This window comes from Bufo gargarizans, chromosome 6 (assembly GCF_014858855.1).
Source record: "Bufo gargarizans isolate SCDJY-AF-19 chromosome 6, ASM1485885v1, whole genome shotgun sequence".
NCBI classification, from domain to species: domain Eukaryota; kingdom Metazoa; phylum Chordata; class Amphibia; order Anura; family Bufonidae; genus Bufo; species Bufo gargarizans.
In genome coordinates, this window is record NC_058085.1 from 374,392,194 (window position 1) to 374,409,651 (window position 17,458).

The window sequence follows — 17,458 nt, forward strand, 5'->3', positions numbered from 1 at the left end:
TCTCCGGAATTCCCACAGAAATGAATGAATGGAGCTGGTCGTTCATTTCAGGGGGGATGCAGGGTATATGGGGGCCCCCCGTTCTCTGTGGAGGTCCCAGCAGTAGGACCCAAAAAAATTAAATGGAATACCCCTTTGGCCTCTTTCACACGGCCGTTGCGGAAAAATGTGCGGGTGCGTTGCGGGAACACCTGCGATATTTCCGTGCGAGTGCAAAACATTGTAACGCGTTTTGCACTCGTGTGAGAAAAATCGGGCATGTTTGGTACCCAAACTTCTTCACAGAAGTTCGGGCTTGGGAACGGTGTTCTGTAGATTGTATTATTTTCTCTTATAACATGGTTATAAGGGGAAATAATAGCATTCTGAATACAGAATACATAGTACAATAGCGCTGGAGGGGTTAAAAAATAAATAATTTAACTCACCTTAGTCCACTTGATGGCGCAGCCGGAATCTCCTTCTATCTCCTTTGCTGAACAGGACCTGTGGTGAGCATTCATTGCAGGAACAGGACCTGTGGTGACATCACTCCGGTCATCACATGATCCATCACCAGGGTAAAAGATCATGTGATGGAACATGTGATGACCAGAGTGACGTCACCCCAGGTCCTGTTCAGCAAAGGAGACAGACGAGATGCCGGGCAGCGCGATCAAGTGGACTAAGGCGAGTTAAATTATTTGTTATTTTATTTTTAACCCCTCCAGGTCTATTGTACTATGCATTCTGTATTCAGAATGCTATTATTTTCCCTTATAACCATGTTATAAGGGAAAATAATAATGATCGGGTCTCCATCCCGATAGTCTCTTAGCAACCGTGCGTGAAAAATCGCACAAAATAGAGCATGCTGCGATTTTCACGCAACGCACAAGTGATGCGTGAAAATCACCGCTCATGTGAACAGCCCCATAGAAATGAATAGGTCGGTATTCAGTGCGGGTGCAATGCGTTCAACTCACGCATCCCATCCGCGCGGAATACTCGCCCATGTGAAAGGGGCCTTTAACTTTGTCTACATGATAAAGTTAGACAACCCCTTTAACTTGCATTCAAACCCTTTCTTAGCGTCCTAGAAGGCACCACGCAGAAGATCCCTCAAGCAGCCATTGCCCGGGCCATATGAAAGGGGTCGTCAAGGACTGAAATAATGATGAGCTATCCTCACTATCTGATCAGTAGGAGCCCCACTCCTGGCACCCCCACGAACCAGCTTTAGGAAGGTGCTGCGGCGCGCTTAGGCGAGCGCTGCGGCCTTCTCTTTGGCGTCAGTTACATGGCCGCTGTACAGCTCAGTCATATTAAACTTAATGGGACCGAGCTGCAATACCAAGCACGACCACTATACAACGTATGGCGCTGTGCTTGGCATACTATGAAGACGCAGTGGCGGGATTCATAACCCCGTGATCAGACACTTGAGGTTGGTCAATCCCCTTTAGATACAGAGACCCCCCCCTTACCGATCTCTGCCGGCAGCTGCTTGATCTTGTTCTCCCGGATGCTCAGCATGGTCAGCTTGCTCAGGGCTTTGATGTCTTTCTCCACAGTAGTGAGACGATTGAAGCGCAAGAAGAGCGTGGTGAGGGAGCTCAGCTTGTACACCACGGCCGGGATCTCCCGCAGCTTGTTATGCCGCAAGTCCAGCATCCGCAGCTTCTTCAGGTTCTCCAGAGAGTCTGGCAGGCTGGTTAAAGAGTTCTCACTAAGCGCCAGCGTCACCAAGTTCACGAGGCTGCCCACCTCCGCTGGCAGCGAGGGCAGCTTGTTACCGTATAAATAAAGTTCCGACAGTTGCGTCAGCTCCTTGATGGAGGCCGGGAGCTGGTGAATGGACTTCTTGGCCAAGTCCAAACGAGTTGAGTTCTCTTCCCGGCATTTGTTCAGTTCCTTTATCACCTCGGCATTGCTGGCCTTTTTACGCATGCCAGACACGCCCGAGGGGCGTTTTATCGTGTTGTCCACAGAAAAAGCCACGCCAGGCTGCGCCCCACCTGCGTCTTTCTTCCCTTCTTTGGCATCTTTGACTTTGGTCTTAAGGTCCTTGTCTTTGTTCTCCTTCACAGGACCCCCAGAGGCCTTGGCTTCCTTTTCACGGTCCTTGACCATAGTGGGGCCCTTAGGGTCTTTATCCTTGGGGTCCTTATCTTTTCCTATGCTGCTGCTCATAGTGACGGATTAAGCCAAACACCTCATGAACTCAACATGAACAGAGTCCAGGATAATCCTTTACGTGGGGAGGAGAAAAAACTAAACAAAAAAAAAACAAAAAAAAAAAAAACACTATAAAATCTGAGTAGCTCCCGAATATATCTATATCCCCCGAGCTACATGTTTTATTCCAGATCAGATGTCGAATGCGAAAAAGACCGGTTCTGGGTTAGATCTGCGGGAAAATAAAAATGAAAAACTTTAATTCATTACAAATCTGATGTTAAGTACTAGAAAAAACTGGGGCTGCAGCAAAGGAGGTCACACATACAAATGCTATTGACATATCCCACTCTAGTCACATCCAGAGCTGCAGCACGCATTGTGCTGGCTGCCCATTGGCAGGAGAAGGTGTGTGAATTTAAAGGGGTACTCTGGTAGGTAAAAGTTATCCCCAACCCACATAATAGAGGACAACTATCAGATCAGTGGGGGTCCTACCACTGTGATCATGAGAACGGGACCCCCGTACCCCCTGCAGATCCCCTGAAATGACCGGAGCTGCTCGTTGCACATGCAGGCAGGCGCTCCATTCATTTCTATGGGAGGTCCGGAGAGAGAGCACAGCACATGCAGGGGGTACAGGGCCCCCATTCCCAGCGGTAGGACCCCCACCGATCTGATAGTTATTCCCTATGCTATGGATAGAGGATAACTTACCTGCTGCTGGAACACCCCTTTAATGTGAAGTCTGACTATATGGGAGCTTCCAAAATGTATTGATTAAGGCCAGCTGAATACTGAAGGCAGCTCTGGAGGCAACTGAGGTTTAATGAAGGAATGATTAGGATAAAGAGAAAAATGCTGTGGATTTCACTCTGCACATTGCAAAAGGTAAAATTCGGGCAGAAATTGATGTGCAGCAGGTTTTCTGTATGCATTTCTGTGATGGAAGATGCGCAGCATATCATCCACATGTGAACATAGCCCTACTGTCCATGGCAGTACCTCTAGATGATGTTCACAGGTGGTGTACGGGCTGCGGTCTCTCCACCACTTACACACACGGCGGGGCAAGTATCGCAGCGTTGCTCCCACCGCTGTGGCTGCAGCTGACCTGAGGGGGTGCCGAGAGTAGGACCCCACCAATCTGATGCTGAGGGCCGACCATCAAGAACCTGGAAATAATCGGCAGTATTTACACTGACGGCGCGCGCTCCTCCAGACAAACAGCTATGTCACTAAACACACAAGCCACCCGTCTGTTATTACAGGACTTGTATGGCCGTGTGTGATTTTTTTAGTTTCCAGACAAGAATCACGATTAACACAAAACCTTCAAAAACGAAGAAGCGTCACAGATTTCAGGGCCCCACCTGTGTAAACATCCGAAGTACGACCCGTGAAGGCACAGACACCGCAGGAATACGGCGGCTCTCCGGGCAAAAAACAGCCACAAGGACTTTAGCGACAATTTTCTGTTACTTTATTAACCTGGGGGTGAAAAAAAATCCCATGTCGGGGCACCCCGAGCAATGAATGAAAAAAATAAGGGCTAAAAACAAGTAAATGCAAGATACAGCACAATCACCAGACCACTAAAGTAACCGAGACCCCAAATTCAGCCCCCAGACTATACCCCTAAATCAACTTAGACCAAAACACACAAATTAATTAGACACTTATAAATGGCTCCCAAAATATTTAAAGGTTTAGGGGCATATCGCTAGGATATCCCACCAATGTCAGATAGGTGCCGGTCCCAGAGGTGCTCCCAAAGTGAACGTACTGCGCATGCGTTCCCGCCCTCCATTCATCTTTATTCTCTATCTTTTTTTTAAATGACTGGGTCCACATGCGTTGCGTCTTACGATCGTGTGAATGAGCCCTAAGAGGAGGGACACAGGCAGTAGGATCAGACCATGCGGGTGACTCACAACTCTGCAGACAAGCTGTATACACAAAACAGGAGGTTTTTAAAATCAATAAAAAATTCATCTGCAACTTTTTGAACACTGTGGAGACATTGGAGCATAAATAAAAATGGTTGAGAAAGTGAAGAGTCTTCTACATCTTGGATTTGTCTAGTGGATGGGGGAGGGGTGCGTGTTCTGATTACAGCGACATAGTCAGGTCCATAAATATTGGGACATGGACACAGTTCTAACATTTTTGGCTCTATACACCACCACAATGGATGTGAAATGAAACTAACAAGATGTGCTTTACCCGCAGACTGTCAGCTTTACCCGCAGACTGTCAGCTTTACCCGCAGACTGTCAGCTTTACCCGCAGACTGTCAGCTTTACCCGCAGACTGTCAGCTTTACCCGCAGACTGTCAGCTTTACCCGCAGACTGTCAGCTTTACCCGCAGACTGTCAGCTTTACCCGCAGACTGTCAGCTTTACCCGCAGACTGTCAGCTTTACCCGCAGACTGTCAGCTTTACCCGCAGACTGTCAGCTTTACCCGCAGACTGTCAGCTTTACCCGCAGACTGTCAGCTTTACCCGCAGACTGTCAGCTTTACCCGCAGACTGTCAGCTGTAATCTGAGGGGATTTACATTCAGATCAGGTGAACGGTGCAGGAATTACAGCAGTTTGCATCTGTGCCTCCCACTTGTTAAGGGACCAGAAGTAATGGGACAATTGGCTTCTCGGCTGTTCCATGGCCGGTGTGTGTTATTCCCTCATTATCCCAATTACAATGAGCAGATAAAAGGTGCAGAGTTCATTTCCAGTCTGCGATCTGCATTTGGAATCTGTTGCTGTCAACTCTCAAGATGAGATGCAAAGAGCGGTCACTATCAGTGAAGCCATCATTAGGCTGAAAAACACAACAAACCCATCAGAATGATAGCAAAAACATTAGGCGCGGCCAAAACAACTGTTTGGAACATTCTTAAAAAGAAGGAACGCACCGGTGAGCTCAGCAACACCAAAAGACCCGGAAGACCACAGAAAACAACTGTGGTGGATGACCGAAGAATTCTATCCCTGGTGAATAAAACGCCCTTCACAACAGTTGGCCGGATCAAGAACACTCTCCAGGAGGTAGGTGTATGTGTGTCAAAGCCAACAATCAGGAGAAGACTTCACCAGGGTGAATACAGAGGGTTCACCACAAGATGGAAACCATTGGTGAGCCTCAAAAACAGGAAGGCCAGATTAGAGTTTGCCAAACGACATCTAAAAAAGCCTCCACAGTTCTGGAACAACATCCTATGGACAGATGAGACCAAGAGCAACTTGTACCAGAGTGATGGGAAGAGAAGAGTATGGAGAAGGAGAGGAACTGCTCATGGTCCTAAGCATACCACCTCATCAGTGAAGCATGGTGGTGGCAGTGTCATGGCGTGGGCATGTATGGCTGCCAATGCAACTGGTTCTCTTGTATTTATTGATGATGTGACTGCTGACAAAAGCAGCAGGATGAATTCTGAAGTGTTTCGGGCAATATTATCTGCTCATATTCAGCCAAATGCTTCAGAACTCACTGGACGGCGCTTCACAGTGCAGATGGACAATGACCCAAAGCATACTGCAAAAGCAACCAAAGAGTTTATTAAGGGAAATAAGTGGAATGTTCTGCAATGGCCGAGTCAATCCCCGGACCTGAACCCGATTGAGCATTTCACTTGCTGAAGACAAAACTGAAGGGAAAATGCCCCAAGAACAAGCAGGAACTGAAGACAGTTGCAGTAGAGGCCGGGCAGAGCATCACCAGGGATGAGACCCAGCGTCTGGTGAGGTCTATGCGTTCCAGACTTCAGGCTGTAATTGACTGCAAAGGATTTGCAACCAAGTATTAAAAAGTGAAAGTTTGATTTATTATTATTCTGTCCCATGAACATTCCCTCACAGATAGCTGGATGGCGCAGTAAGGCTACTTTCACACTAGCGTTCATAGGTCCGTTCATGAGCTCCGTTCGAAGGAGCTCACGAGCGGACCCGAACGCCTCCGTCCAGCCCTGATGCAGTCTGAATGGAGCGGATCCGCTCAGACTGCATCAGTCTGGCGGCGTTCAGCCTCCGCTCGCCTCCGCACGGACCCGTTCAGACTTACAATGTAAGTCAATGGGAACGGATCCGCTTGAAGATGTCACCATATGGCTCAATCTTCAAGCGGATCCGTCCCCCATTGACTTTACATTGAAAGTCTGAACGGATCCGCTCAGGCTGCTTTCACACTTAGAAAATTTTCTAAGTTATTAATGCAGACGGATCCGTACTGAACAGAGCCTCCGTCTGCATTAATATGATCGGATCCGTTCAGAACGGATCCGATCAAGCGCAAGTGTGAAAGTAGCCTAAATGGGACAAGACAGGAGAAGGAAGCAAGCAATGCTGCACCTGTAACTTCTTGTGTATGCCCCCAGCCCCTACTGGAAACTGTCCTTTGCAGAGGCTGCAGTAAGTACATGACCTCGTCCATACACATTATAATATATTCTGTTGCAGTTATTACATCAGTTATGCTATCAAAGCTGAATGCTGGACGCAAAAGTACAAACAAGGAGCTGAAGGCTAGTTTTAGGCTTACTGCACACGAACATGTGAGCTCCGTGGCCGTATGGCGGACCATATTTGCGGATCCGCAATACACGGGCACCGTTCCGTGTGCATTCCGCATCACGGATGCGGACCCATTCACTTCAATGGGTCAGCAAATCCGGAGAATCGGAATGGTGCGGAACGGAAGCACGATGGGTGTTCATGTATTGCGGGCCACAGCAAGGCCACGGGGTGCACACGTTCGTGCGCAAGAGGCCTTAGACAAGTGCGTCCTGTGTGGAAATCACACTCCGTGTATGAGCACAACTCCCTTTATGGAGACTTCTCGTTTCTCAGGAGCGCAGGGCATTATACTGATCTCTCTCTGCATGACCTTCTACAAAATTACACTGACATAATGCCGTCAGTATAATTCAGTAGATACAGGTCATGCAGAGACACACAGCATTATAAATCAGTATAATGCTCTGCGCTGCTGAGAAACGAGCAACGCCCATAACAGGGAATCTCGCTCAGAAATGGAGCGCGATTTCCGCACAGGACACACTCGTCTGAAACGGGCATAACGGCCTCCACCAGCGAAGCTGTAAACCGGAAAAGAAAAGTTCACAGAACTGGTAAAACCTGAAAAGTGAAATGTAATCGCCTGCAAATGGCAGTCAATCACAGATCCTCCCTAAGGATCAAGAACAGACGGTCACTTTCCAATAAAGGAGTCCCCTACCTGAACTCCTACTATCCAGGTAATAGGGAAGTACTAATAAGATCAGGGACACAAGACAATGAAAAAGATCACAATGAACAGGACTGAAATAAGACGAACACTAAGGCGTCCCCCCTCCCCCGCACTTCCCTGTCACTCTTCCATGTTTGCAGCGCGGTGCAGATGTGATCACAGCAGAAGAGACCTGGAAGCGCGAGTTACTGCTAGAGGATATTCCAAAAATTACAAAAAGGGGCAATTGCCATTAAAATAGTTTCAACTTAGAAAAATTCCATCTTCTCCTTCCCCCTCAGCCAAAGGACTGCTAGCTCCCCTTCCCCAATGCACAGCACGCTCGCCCCAGCGGCCCGACCATCGCAGTCATGTGACATCAGGGGAACGGTACGGAGATCATAACAGAAGAACATTGGAATTTAGACAACTTCCTAATACACAGAGGCCCGGATTTACTAATCCTATAGATGGTGTAACCTTGACCCGTCGGTGTAGACCGGCACCAGAATTCTCATCGGGGCTCCGGCTGGAGGAGAAGTCTGGCGCAGGGATAGACACTCGTCTGACTTTTTGGTTGGCTTAGAGATATATTTTTTACGCCAGAGTTGTGCAAAAATTCTGGTACAAAATTGTGCACATCAGGCCACGCCCGCTTTCCGCTAAGCCCTGCCCCTTCATCAAGTACATCATGTAAAACGTAGAAACCCTAGAGGCGCCAAATTGCACCACTTTTTTTTTAGAAATATTTGGAGCAGATACATGAGTGAAATCGGGCTTTTAAAGGGGTATTCCCATCTTAGACAATGGGGGCATATCGCTAGGATAAGCCCCCATTGTCTGATAGGTGCGGGTCCACCAATCCTGGGGTCAGTCCACCACCAAACGCTAATCCCTGCCTCTCCCATAGAAGTGAAGGAGAGCGCACTGCGCATGCACGGCCCATACAATACTGTACTCTAGACTGACACACTGTAACAAACCATCAGGAGCTGAGAGAAATGTGTGCTGTTTTCCAGAGTTGTATACCGATTCCGGGCACCCCCGGAATAAAACACCTGTAGACCCCCTTTCATGTATAGACTAACAGGCCCCGTGTGAAGCTTTGAGAAGGTCGGCACAAAAACGCTCCCATTCACTGACAGCAAGAACAGGCAGAAATATAGAAAGACCGATACAATGTTGCAGAACGCACAGATTGCACTATATTCCTACAAAGTGTGTCACCAGAAGCCCCCGGCCCGCTGGTGGAGGGCGCTCGCCCGTCACTTGCTCGCCGCCCTCTAGGAAGCAGGAAGTTACCCCGTGTTTACCTACTGGAGCTGTAGGAAATGAATACAACAATGGCAAAGCTTATAAAACGAAAACCGCGCATTTTCTAAAGACTCTTCTGAGCTACATAAACATAACGAGCAGGGAGTGTGGCGTGGATGCCAGGAGGCGACGGTTAACCCTTCCTGGCACTGACAGTTTAAGAAGCGGGAAGGAGCGCTGACACAATGCTCCCCTTATTTAACGAGGCTGCAGATTCCATTGTACCTGCGTCCCCCGCTCAGACGCCCTGCTGCTCACAAGACCTCAACAATCAACCTGTCACATAGCGCCAAACCCACCCCAGAGGCGAATCCACAGATCACCCCCATCAGACACGGCACTACAGACAGTGAAAAGGCAGCAAAAACGTCACTGCCGGAGGCGATGCTGGTGTAAAGCAACCAAAGCGATTCCACCTTCCATCTTCTAAAGGAGGGGTGAAAAATGAAAGGTGTAATCTAATTGGTTGCTATGGGCAACTAAACCAGTTCTTCTTTACACCATGTTTGATAAACCCCCCCAACCCCCCTCTCCATGACTTTAAATGACTGACGACATCTGCTGACTTCACCCAGCATCTGGATCACAGAAATGTTTGGTCTCTTCAAATCTGGTGAATGTCTGATCTGGACCTGAAGACACCGACATAAGATAACTAATGGACATAGAGAGACTGCAGCAGCAGAATAGAAAGTCCATATACATCCTGTATTATACTCCAGAGCTGCACTCACTATTCTGCTGGTGCAGTCACTATGTACATACATTACTTATCCTGTACTGATCCTGAGTTACATCCTGTATTATACTCCAGAGCTGCACTCACTATTCTGCTGGTGCAGTCACTGTGTACATACATTACTTATCCTGTACTGATCCTGAGTTACATCCTGTATTATACTCCAGAGCTGCACTCACTATTCTGCTGGTGCAGTCACTGTGTACATACATTACTTATCCTGTACTGATCCTGAGTTACATCCTGTATTATACTCCAGAGCTGCACTCACTATTCTGCTGGTGGAGTCACTGTGTACATACATTACTTATCCTGTACTGATCCTGAGTTACATCCTGTATTATACTCCAGAGCTGCACTCACTATTCTGCTGGTGCAGTCACTGTGTACATACATTACTTATCCTGTACTGATCCTGAGTTACATCCTGTATTATACCCCAGAGCTGCACTCACTATTCTGCTGGTGCAGTCACTGTGTACATACATTACTTATCCTGTACTGATCCTGAGTTACATCCTGTATTATACTCCAGAGCTGCACTCACTATTCTGCTGGTGCATCACTGTGTACATACATTACTTATCCTGTACTGATCCTGAGTTACACCCTGTATTATACTCCAGAGCTGCACTCACAATTCTGCTGGTGGAGTCACAATCCTGAGTCCCAGGCATTAGACCAAACACGTGAGACTTTTTTTTTTAGAACATTTGTTACGTATCCAGCAGTCAGAGGGTTAACACGTGAGGGGAGGACGACAGATCACTGGGGAACCTTTGACCCCGGCTCACATTCTCTATTGACACTGTTGCATTTAGGTGCAAAATTTTATCTTGGATAGTTTTTTGGGGGGACTGTGGCGTGAAACTACAACTCCTAGCATATCCTGAGCCACCGCCAGGGATATTACAAGAGATTTTCTGAAAATATTTCCTTTTTTTTTTTATTATTCCTGGCAGACAGTGCTTTGCCATAATCCTGTAAATAATCCCCAAATGAACCGAATGCTGAAATAAGCAGATTGACCTAGAAGAGGCGGCAGAAGTCCCAGCAGCGACACTCATCACGCTCCCAGTCCTGCCAGGTACAAGGGTGAAGGCGCCTACACAAAGGTAGCCGAGGCTGGCCGCTACAGTCCCATACAGAGGTCTGTTCAGAGCAGGCACAGCATTTATAGGGAGTCTGTCAGCAGTTCTGACCAAATGAATCTGCTGACAGCACTAGGAAGGAGCTGGGGAGGGCAGTACAGCCATACCTTTTGTAAATCATTGCCCCTGGGATCCAGGGAACAGAATCCGTTCACTTTTTTGTTGCCTTTTGACGCAAAAACAATCTGTGTCTGATGTCTCTGTAAAGAATAAATCAAGGCAACTGGACGTACTGTAGATTTCTTGAAAACGTTTCACTCGTTCTTCCAACAAGCTTTCTCAATTCTGAGTGACTGTACAAAAATTCTGGGAATAAATATGTCTGATGTCCCCCATCTGTCGACTATCATTCCGAAGACTTATGGATTTAGGGACCATTCTGTTTGGTCTATTGTGTGTCGGCTTAGATAGTCCGCCACCTGATTGAGGGTCCCTTTCAGATAGGTTGCCGATAGATAGACCTCACGTTCCTTTCGGCCCAGTAAAATATTTTGTTTGAAAGGTCTAGAAGCTTCTTTGATTTTGTTCCTCCCTGTCTGACAGGATACTGAGGTGGTCACCCAGAAGAGCCTTTTCTGCCGTCTAAGGCTTCCCATACGGCGCTCTGAAGTTTAAGGATTGGCTGCTTACCGAAGGCACCCAAGAACCTTGGTAATAGGAGTCCCCAATTTTTGCTCCCCAGCCCGACTGACCCGCAGCCGTCTTGATCTGAACATACGGAGACTCTCCTCCAGGCCACTCACTGCGAGAGATTGTTGTCCACCTTCCACCATCTTAAGGAGGCTTTTACATAGGCTGGAATATGAACCTTGCAGTCTAGTGACCTCTGTTGCTTGTCCCAGATGTTCAGAATCCAGGACTGCAATGGGACGGGATGTAGTTGACGCCACATTACTGAAGAAATGTAGGCTGTCAGAGTTCCCAGCAAATGCATAGCTTCTCTTATAGAGCAGATCGTTTTCCTCTGGAAGGTTTTGACTTTCTCCTTTAGAGACTGAATCTTGTCTGTGGGCAGGAAAGTGGTCCGAGTGTGAGTCCAGGATGACTCCCAAAAACCGTACTCTGGTCGATGGCTGTAGACAGGATTTCTGTCGACTTGACAATCCAGTCCCGATCTGTTAGTAATTGGTCTACTGTATCTCCAACTAGAAGGAAGTCGTCTAGGTAAGGGATCAAGTTTAGTTCTTTTTGTCTCAGGAATGCTACCATCTCCACCACCAGATTGGTGAATATTCTGGGAGCCGAGGAAATCCCAAACGGAAGATCTGTAAACTGAAAATGGCGAGTGTTGCCTTGCTGGTCTTTTACGGTGAATCTCAAGAACTTTTGAGTTGTGGTGGATCGGGATGTGATAATACGCATCTTTTAAGTCCACTGTAGACATCACTGCATTCTTTTTTATTAGGAGAATTAGGGATCCCAGGGATTCCATCCTGAACTTCCTGTAGGAAATGTACTTGTTGAGGAATTTCAGATTTATAATCATATGGAATGACCCTTCCTTCTTTTTTACCAGAAAGAGGCTAGAATAGAATCCCTGGCCCTGTTCTGAAACTGGGACCCGAATTACAACCCTTAAAGAGGACCTTTTACTAGTATACAAACTAAAAACTAACTCTATCTGTGGGCAGAGCGGCGCCCAGGGGTCCCCCTGCACTTACTAGTATGCCTGGGCGCCGCTCCGTTCGCCCGGTATAGGCCCCAGTGTCTCAGCTCAGTCTGTTGTACTGGACTGATTTATTTTTTTTTTTGTAGGAGGCGTGTCCCTTGCTGCAGTGCATGCCAATCGCAGCGCACCGCTCATAGCCTGGCTATGAGCTGTGCGCTGCGATTGGCCAGCACTGCAGCAAGGGACACGCCTCCTACAAAAAAATCAGTCCAGTACAACAGACGGAGCTGAGACACCGGAGCCTATACCGGGCGAACGGAGCGGCGCCCAGGCATACTAGTAAGTGCAGGGGGACCCCTGGGCGCCGCTCTGCCCACAGATAGAGTTAGTTTTTAGTTTGTATACTAGTGAAAGGTCCTCTTTAAAGGGGTTGTCCGGGTTCAGAGCTAAACCCGGACATACCCTTATTTTCACCCCGGCAGCCCTCCTGAGCCTGGCATCGGAGCATCTCATGCTCCGATGCGCTCCCGTGCCCTGCGCTAGATCGCACAGGGCACAGGCTCTTGGTGTTTACAATAACACACTGCCGGGCGGTAACTTCCGCCCAGCAGTGTGTTCGGTGACGTCACCGGCTCTGAGGGGCGGGCTTTAGCTCTGCCCTAGCCGTTTTACTGGCTAGGGCAGAGCCAAATCCCGCCCATCAGTGCCGGTGACGTCACCGGGCTGCCTGTCAGCCCCATAGAGAGCCCCGGTACGTCACCGGAACTCAGAAAAATGCCTTTGCCCTGCGCGATTTAGCGCAGGGCAAAGGAGAGCATCGGAGCATGAACTGCTCCGATGCTCATGTCAGGGGGGCTGCCGGGGTGAAAATGGAGGTATGTCCAGGTTCAGCTCTGAACCTGGACAACCCCTTTAAGTCTTTGAGATCTTTGATCCCCTGCCAAATGATGCACTGAGCCTTCACTGACCCCAGATTTCATGTCAAAAATCTCCTTGGGGGGGACTGAAGAAAATTCTATTTTATAGCCCGCTCCGACTACCTCCTGGGCCCAGGGATTTGATGTTACCTTCTCCCAGGAAGATAGGAATTTCTTTAGCCTTCCGCCCACTCTGGCGTCATTGTTTACTCTGGGGATTGAGGAGAAACCCTTTACCCTTACCCCCTTTGGGGTAACTCCAGAGGCCTGACATCCCGTTCCCTCTGTAGGATCTCTCTTGGCCCTGAAAGAAACTAAAGGGAATTTTCCTCCTATAAAAAAAAAAAAAAAAAGTCCATCCTCCGGAAACCCCTTCTTTTTATCTGACGCCTTTTCCAGGATCTTGTCTAACACTGGACCAAAGACACATTTACCTGAAAAGGGGATATAACATAACTTCATTCTTGTCCCCTGACCACGATTTCATCCAAAGGGCACGACGTGCTGCATTAGAAAGACCTGCATCCTTTGCTAAGAATTGAATGGACTCAGCAGACGCATCCGCTAAAAAGGTCGCTGCCGATTTTAGAAGAGGGATGGACATTATTATTTCCTCCCTGGTGGTCTTATCCCTCAAATGGGATTCTAACTAATTTAGCCAAAGATACATAGACCTCGCGACCGAGGTTGCAGCACTGTTAGACTTAAGATTAAACATGGATGCCTCCCAGGATTTTCGTAATAAGCTGTCTGCTTTGCTCTCCTTGGAGTCCCTCAATTGGGATGAGTCTTCAAAGGGTAAAGAGTTTTTTTTATTAACCTTGGCCACCTGTACGTCTATTTTGGGATCTCGTCAAATAGTCTTGACTCTGCCGGATCAAATAACAGGCGGTTCTTGTATTCTCTAGATACCCCCTAGCCTCTTCTCAGGGTCTGACCATTCCTCCAAGATCATATCCCAAATGTTTTCGTTAATCGAGAACACCCTGGTTCTTTTTGACCTCAGTCCCCCAAACATCTCCTCCTGAATGGAGTGAGTTTTTTTGAACATCCTCTACCCCCATAGTGGCTCTTATGGCTTTAAGAAGGTCAGACATCTCATCTGTGGCAAAGTAGAAGTTTTTTTACTGCCTTCTGGAATTTCTCCCTCAGAAAGGGGGTCCCCTCCTCATCCCAGTGTCTGGAAGAAGAGGCGATGTCACCAATGCATTCCAAATGAGAAGAGGAGGGTGGGATTAACTTTTGCCTTTTCGGGGGTAAGGGTCCCTGGTCAGCCTCCGACATCCGAGATACCATAACCTCCTCCTGAATCATGGAACAAACCTCGTCCCTCAGTGAGGCACGTTTCTCCTGTACTATATTAGCAATGCACTCTTTGCAAAGCTTTTTGGGGTAACTTTTGAAACATGAAATACATTTTGCTGTTTTTTTTAGGTTTCTTCTGAGCCTCCTTAGATACCTGTGAGGCAAGAACAGACCAAAATTACACGGGGAGGAACTATAAACTGCAACAAGGTGAAAACATGTGTCTGACCATAAAAAAGGCAATCCCTTACGGAGGCTGAGAAGGAGCATCAAGCTTACTGGGCGATTGCGGTTCCGGGCCTGACATCTTTGTACACCAGACCTACTGTATCAGTGCCTACACGTGGCTCCTAGCTTTACCAGCCAGCATTTGAATGCTGAACACTGCCGCGCGTCGCCCGCCTCCTATGTCACTTCCTGGATGCACCGGAAGTGACGTCATCCAAAGCACAATTGCGCCGGGCGCTCGCTCCAGCTTAAGCCAACAAGGGGCCAGGAGGAGGACGCTAGCTCAGGAGCAGGCTCCGGATCTACCAGAGCGAGCCCTCCCGTCTCTCCCCTGCCCAGCACCAGTACAAAGACCGCCGGCGAGCAGGGGAGTACCGCAAGCTCCAGCGGCTAAGATAAGTGCCGCAGCACGCATACTCCCCTTCTCTGGTCAGGGGTCAATCTCCTTGTGGCAGTCATGGTGATGATCTGGAAAGCTAGATTTGCACTGCTCTCCCCAGACCCAATCTGGTGCAGTCAGCATTTTAGCATGGTCAAAGATCAGATCAGTGGTTGCCAGTCACCCAAAAAAGGATTGAAAAGGTAAACATCCAGGACGGACAGACAGACAAAAGCATTGCGCGTCTGCCCCAAGCACACACTGGCTGTTGACAGATCCTAATAAAAATAAAAGTTGCTTTAAAATCTGCCCCATGGGCATTTCTGCAAGCGGCGGCTCCACTCCTCAGCAGTCCTGCATCGGTTATAGATTCTTATGACCTTTTCCATTCATCCAAAAAGGAAGGCACAGACACTGCTGTGGATTTCTTTGCAGGGAGAACTGTGAATATGAAGTTTTATTCAGTCGGGTTCTGTTCCTGTAAGTGCCCAGGAGGCGGGGCTTCATGGAAGTGTTCTCTGCATTGATCTACACAGCCCCCCCCTGCTCTAAGTGACAGCGGAGGCATCCAACCAGGAGATGCCTACAACTGTCCTTCAGAGCAGAGGGGCGGGGCTGTGAAGCTCATTGCAGAGAGCACAACTTCACGAAGCTCCGCCTCCTGGGCACTTACAGGAGCAGAACATACAGAGTAAGGCCTCATGCACACGACTGCAAAAAACAGATCTCAAAAAATACAGTTTACGTCCGCGTGCATTCCGTATTTTGCAGAACGGAACAGCTGGCCCCTAAAAGAACGGAAATATGGAAACGGAATGCACACGGAGTAACTTCCATTATTTGTGGACCCATTGAAATGAAATGCACATGAGCCCTAAAACTTTATATTTACACTAATCGTAAGGATAAAAGCCCCACAAGAGGCATGTATGCACTTCTCTGCCCGGCCCCTACCTCGTGCTGACGGCTGCTCAGAACTGCTGACAGACTCCATGACAAGCGATACTGAGGCTGCGTTATCACCGTGCGCTGAAATCTCAGAAAATGTCAGCAGATATTGTGGAAAAAGTAGAAATCTGGCTGCACCACGGCCAGGCCTGAGGCCACCGCACCCACAAGGTGACAGTGTGAAGACATCAAAGGATCAAGACAACAGAGGAAACGCCACAACCTGGATTTTGCAACAAGTTTGCAGCCAATGGCAGCGGCTCCCGGGGACACTAATTGTTACATTGTAGCCGCCGTGGGAAGTGCCGCAACAATTACATCGCTGGAGGATTTACAAGCAGAACTCGGTAATTAGGAAGATCAAATAACTTCTCCGCGGCCGGGCAGGTCGTCTCTGGTACCTGCCCCAAACAGGGCCACAAGGAAGTCAGGATCCCTGGGCAGAAACAGCATTAGTCCTGCCTGGCATCTTCTCTAGTGCCCTCCAAGTCAGTACAGATTAAGGAGCTAGCGGGGGGGGGGGAGTAGGTGGGGGGCTGCTGACCGGGTCACTGGCCTGATTACTCCACACATAATATAATATCACAGTCGTATCCAATCTGTGAACTGAATACATGAGCAGCGACATCTCCTGCCCTGAGAGTTTGTTACAATGTATCAGAGCAGATAACGTGTAGCAGGCCACCTACCCCACACTCTAGGCTCTTTCACACGAGCGGATGCCGTGCAGGTAAGCTGCTGCGTGAAAGACCGCCAAGCCTCGCTCCGGACAGCAGAGACACGGAGCAGCCACATGATTGATTACGCTCCGTGCCTCTCGGTGATATTTTTACTATAAAATCACGGTGCGATAACGTTGTCTCTGCTGTCCGGAGCGCGGCTTGGCTCTTTCACGCAGTGGATTCCACGCACGGCATCCGCTCGTGGGAAAGAGAGCTTAGACTCCAAACCTTGTGATTAACAAAAAGATGTACAAACGCCCCATTCGTGGTCCGTGTGGGGCCATCAGACATCATCCAATTGTTGGTCAAAGGGCTCATGCACACGACCGTATGTATTTTGCGGTCCACAAAAAAATACAGATGACGTCCGTGTCTATTGCGTATTTTGCGGAATGGAAGAGCCGGCCCCTAATAGAACATGTCCTTGTCCCTAATGCGGCAAATAATAGGACATCCCAACACCCAAAGACCCACCCCCGGTTTGTTTTTTTTGCAGACTCATTGAAACTAATGGTTGCGCTTACGGTCCGCAAAAAAAAACGGACACAAAGAAAATACATATGAACGCTAGGCTCAGACAAGCATGCATGAGGTCTACCGTCTTTAAAGGGATTTTCTGGAACTTAGAAATTGATGGCAATTCTCAGGAGAGGTCGTCAATATCAGATCATGGGGGGTGGGGGGCACTCCGACTCCCAGCATCAATCAGCTGTTTAGGGATGAAGGCTCCGTCCACTGTGCTGTGCCCAATGCTGGCAGACT

General features: G+C 48.4%; 1 protein-coding gene across 2 annotated transcripts in view; it reads right to left on the bottom strand.

The window, feature by feature from the left end:
• SHOC2 (SHOC2 leucine rich repeat scaffold protein) overlaps positions 1-17,458 on the bottom strand; it is a 45,368-nt gene that overhangs the window by 24,914 nt on the left and 2,996 nt on the right. Inside the window, exons 2-3 of one of the 2 annotated variants that reach the window (XM_044297849.1) lie at positions 11,795-11,797; positions 1,467-2,389 (exon numbers count right to left, since the gene is read on the bottom strand). In XM_044297849.1, coding sequence (XP_044153784.1) covers positions 1,467-2,172 — 706 coding nt within the window. In that variant the 5' untranslated portion in view covers positions 2,173-2,389; positions 11,795-11,797. The remainder of the gene's footprint in view (positions 1-1,466; positions 2,390-11,794; positions 11,798-17,458) is intronic. The other variant, XM_044297850.1, reaches the window with a different exon arrangement.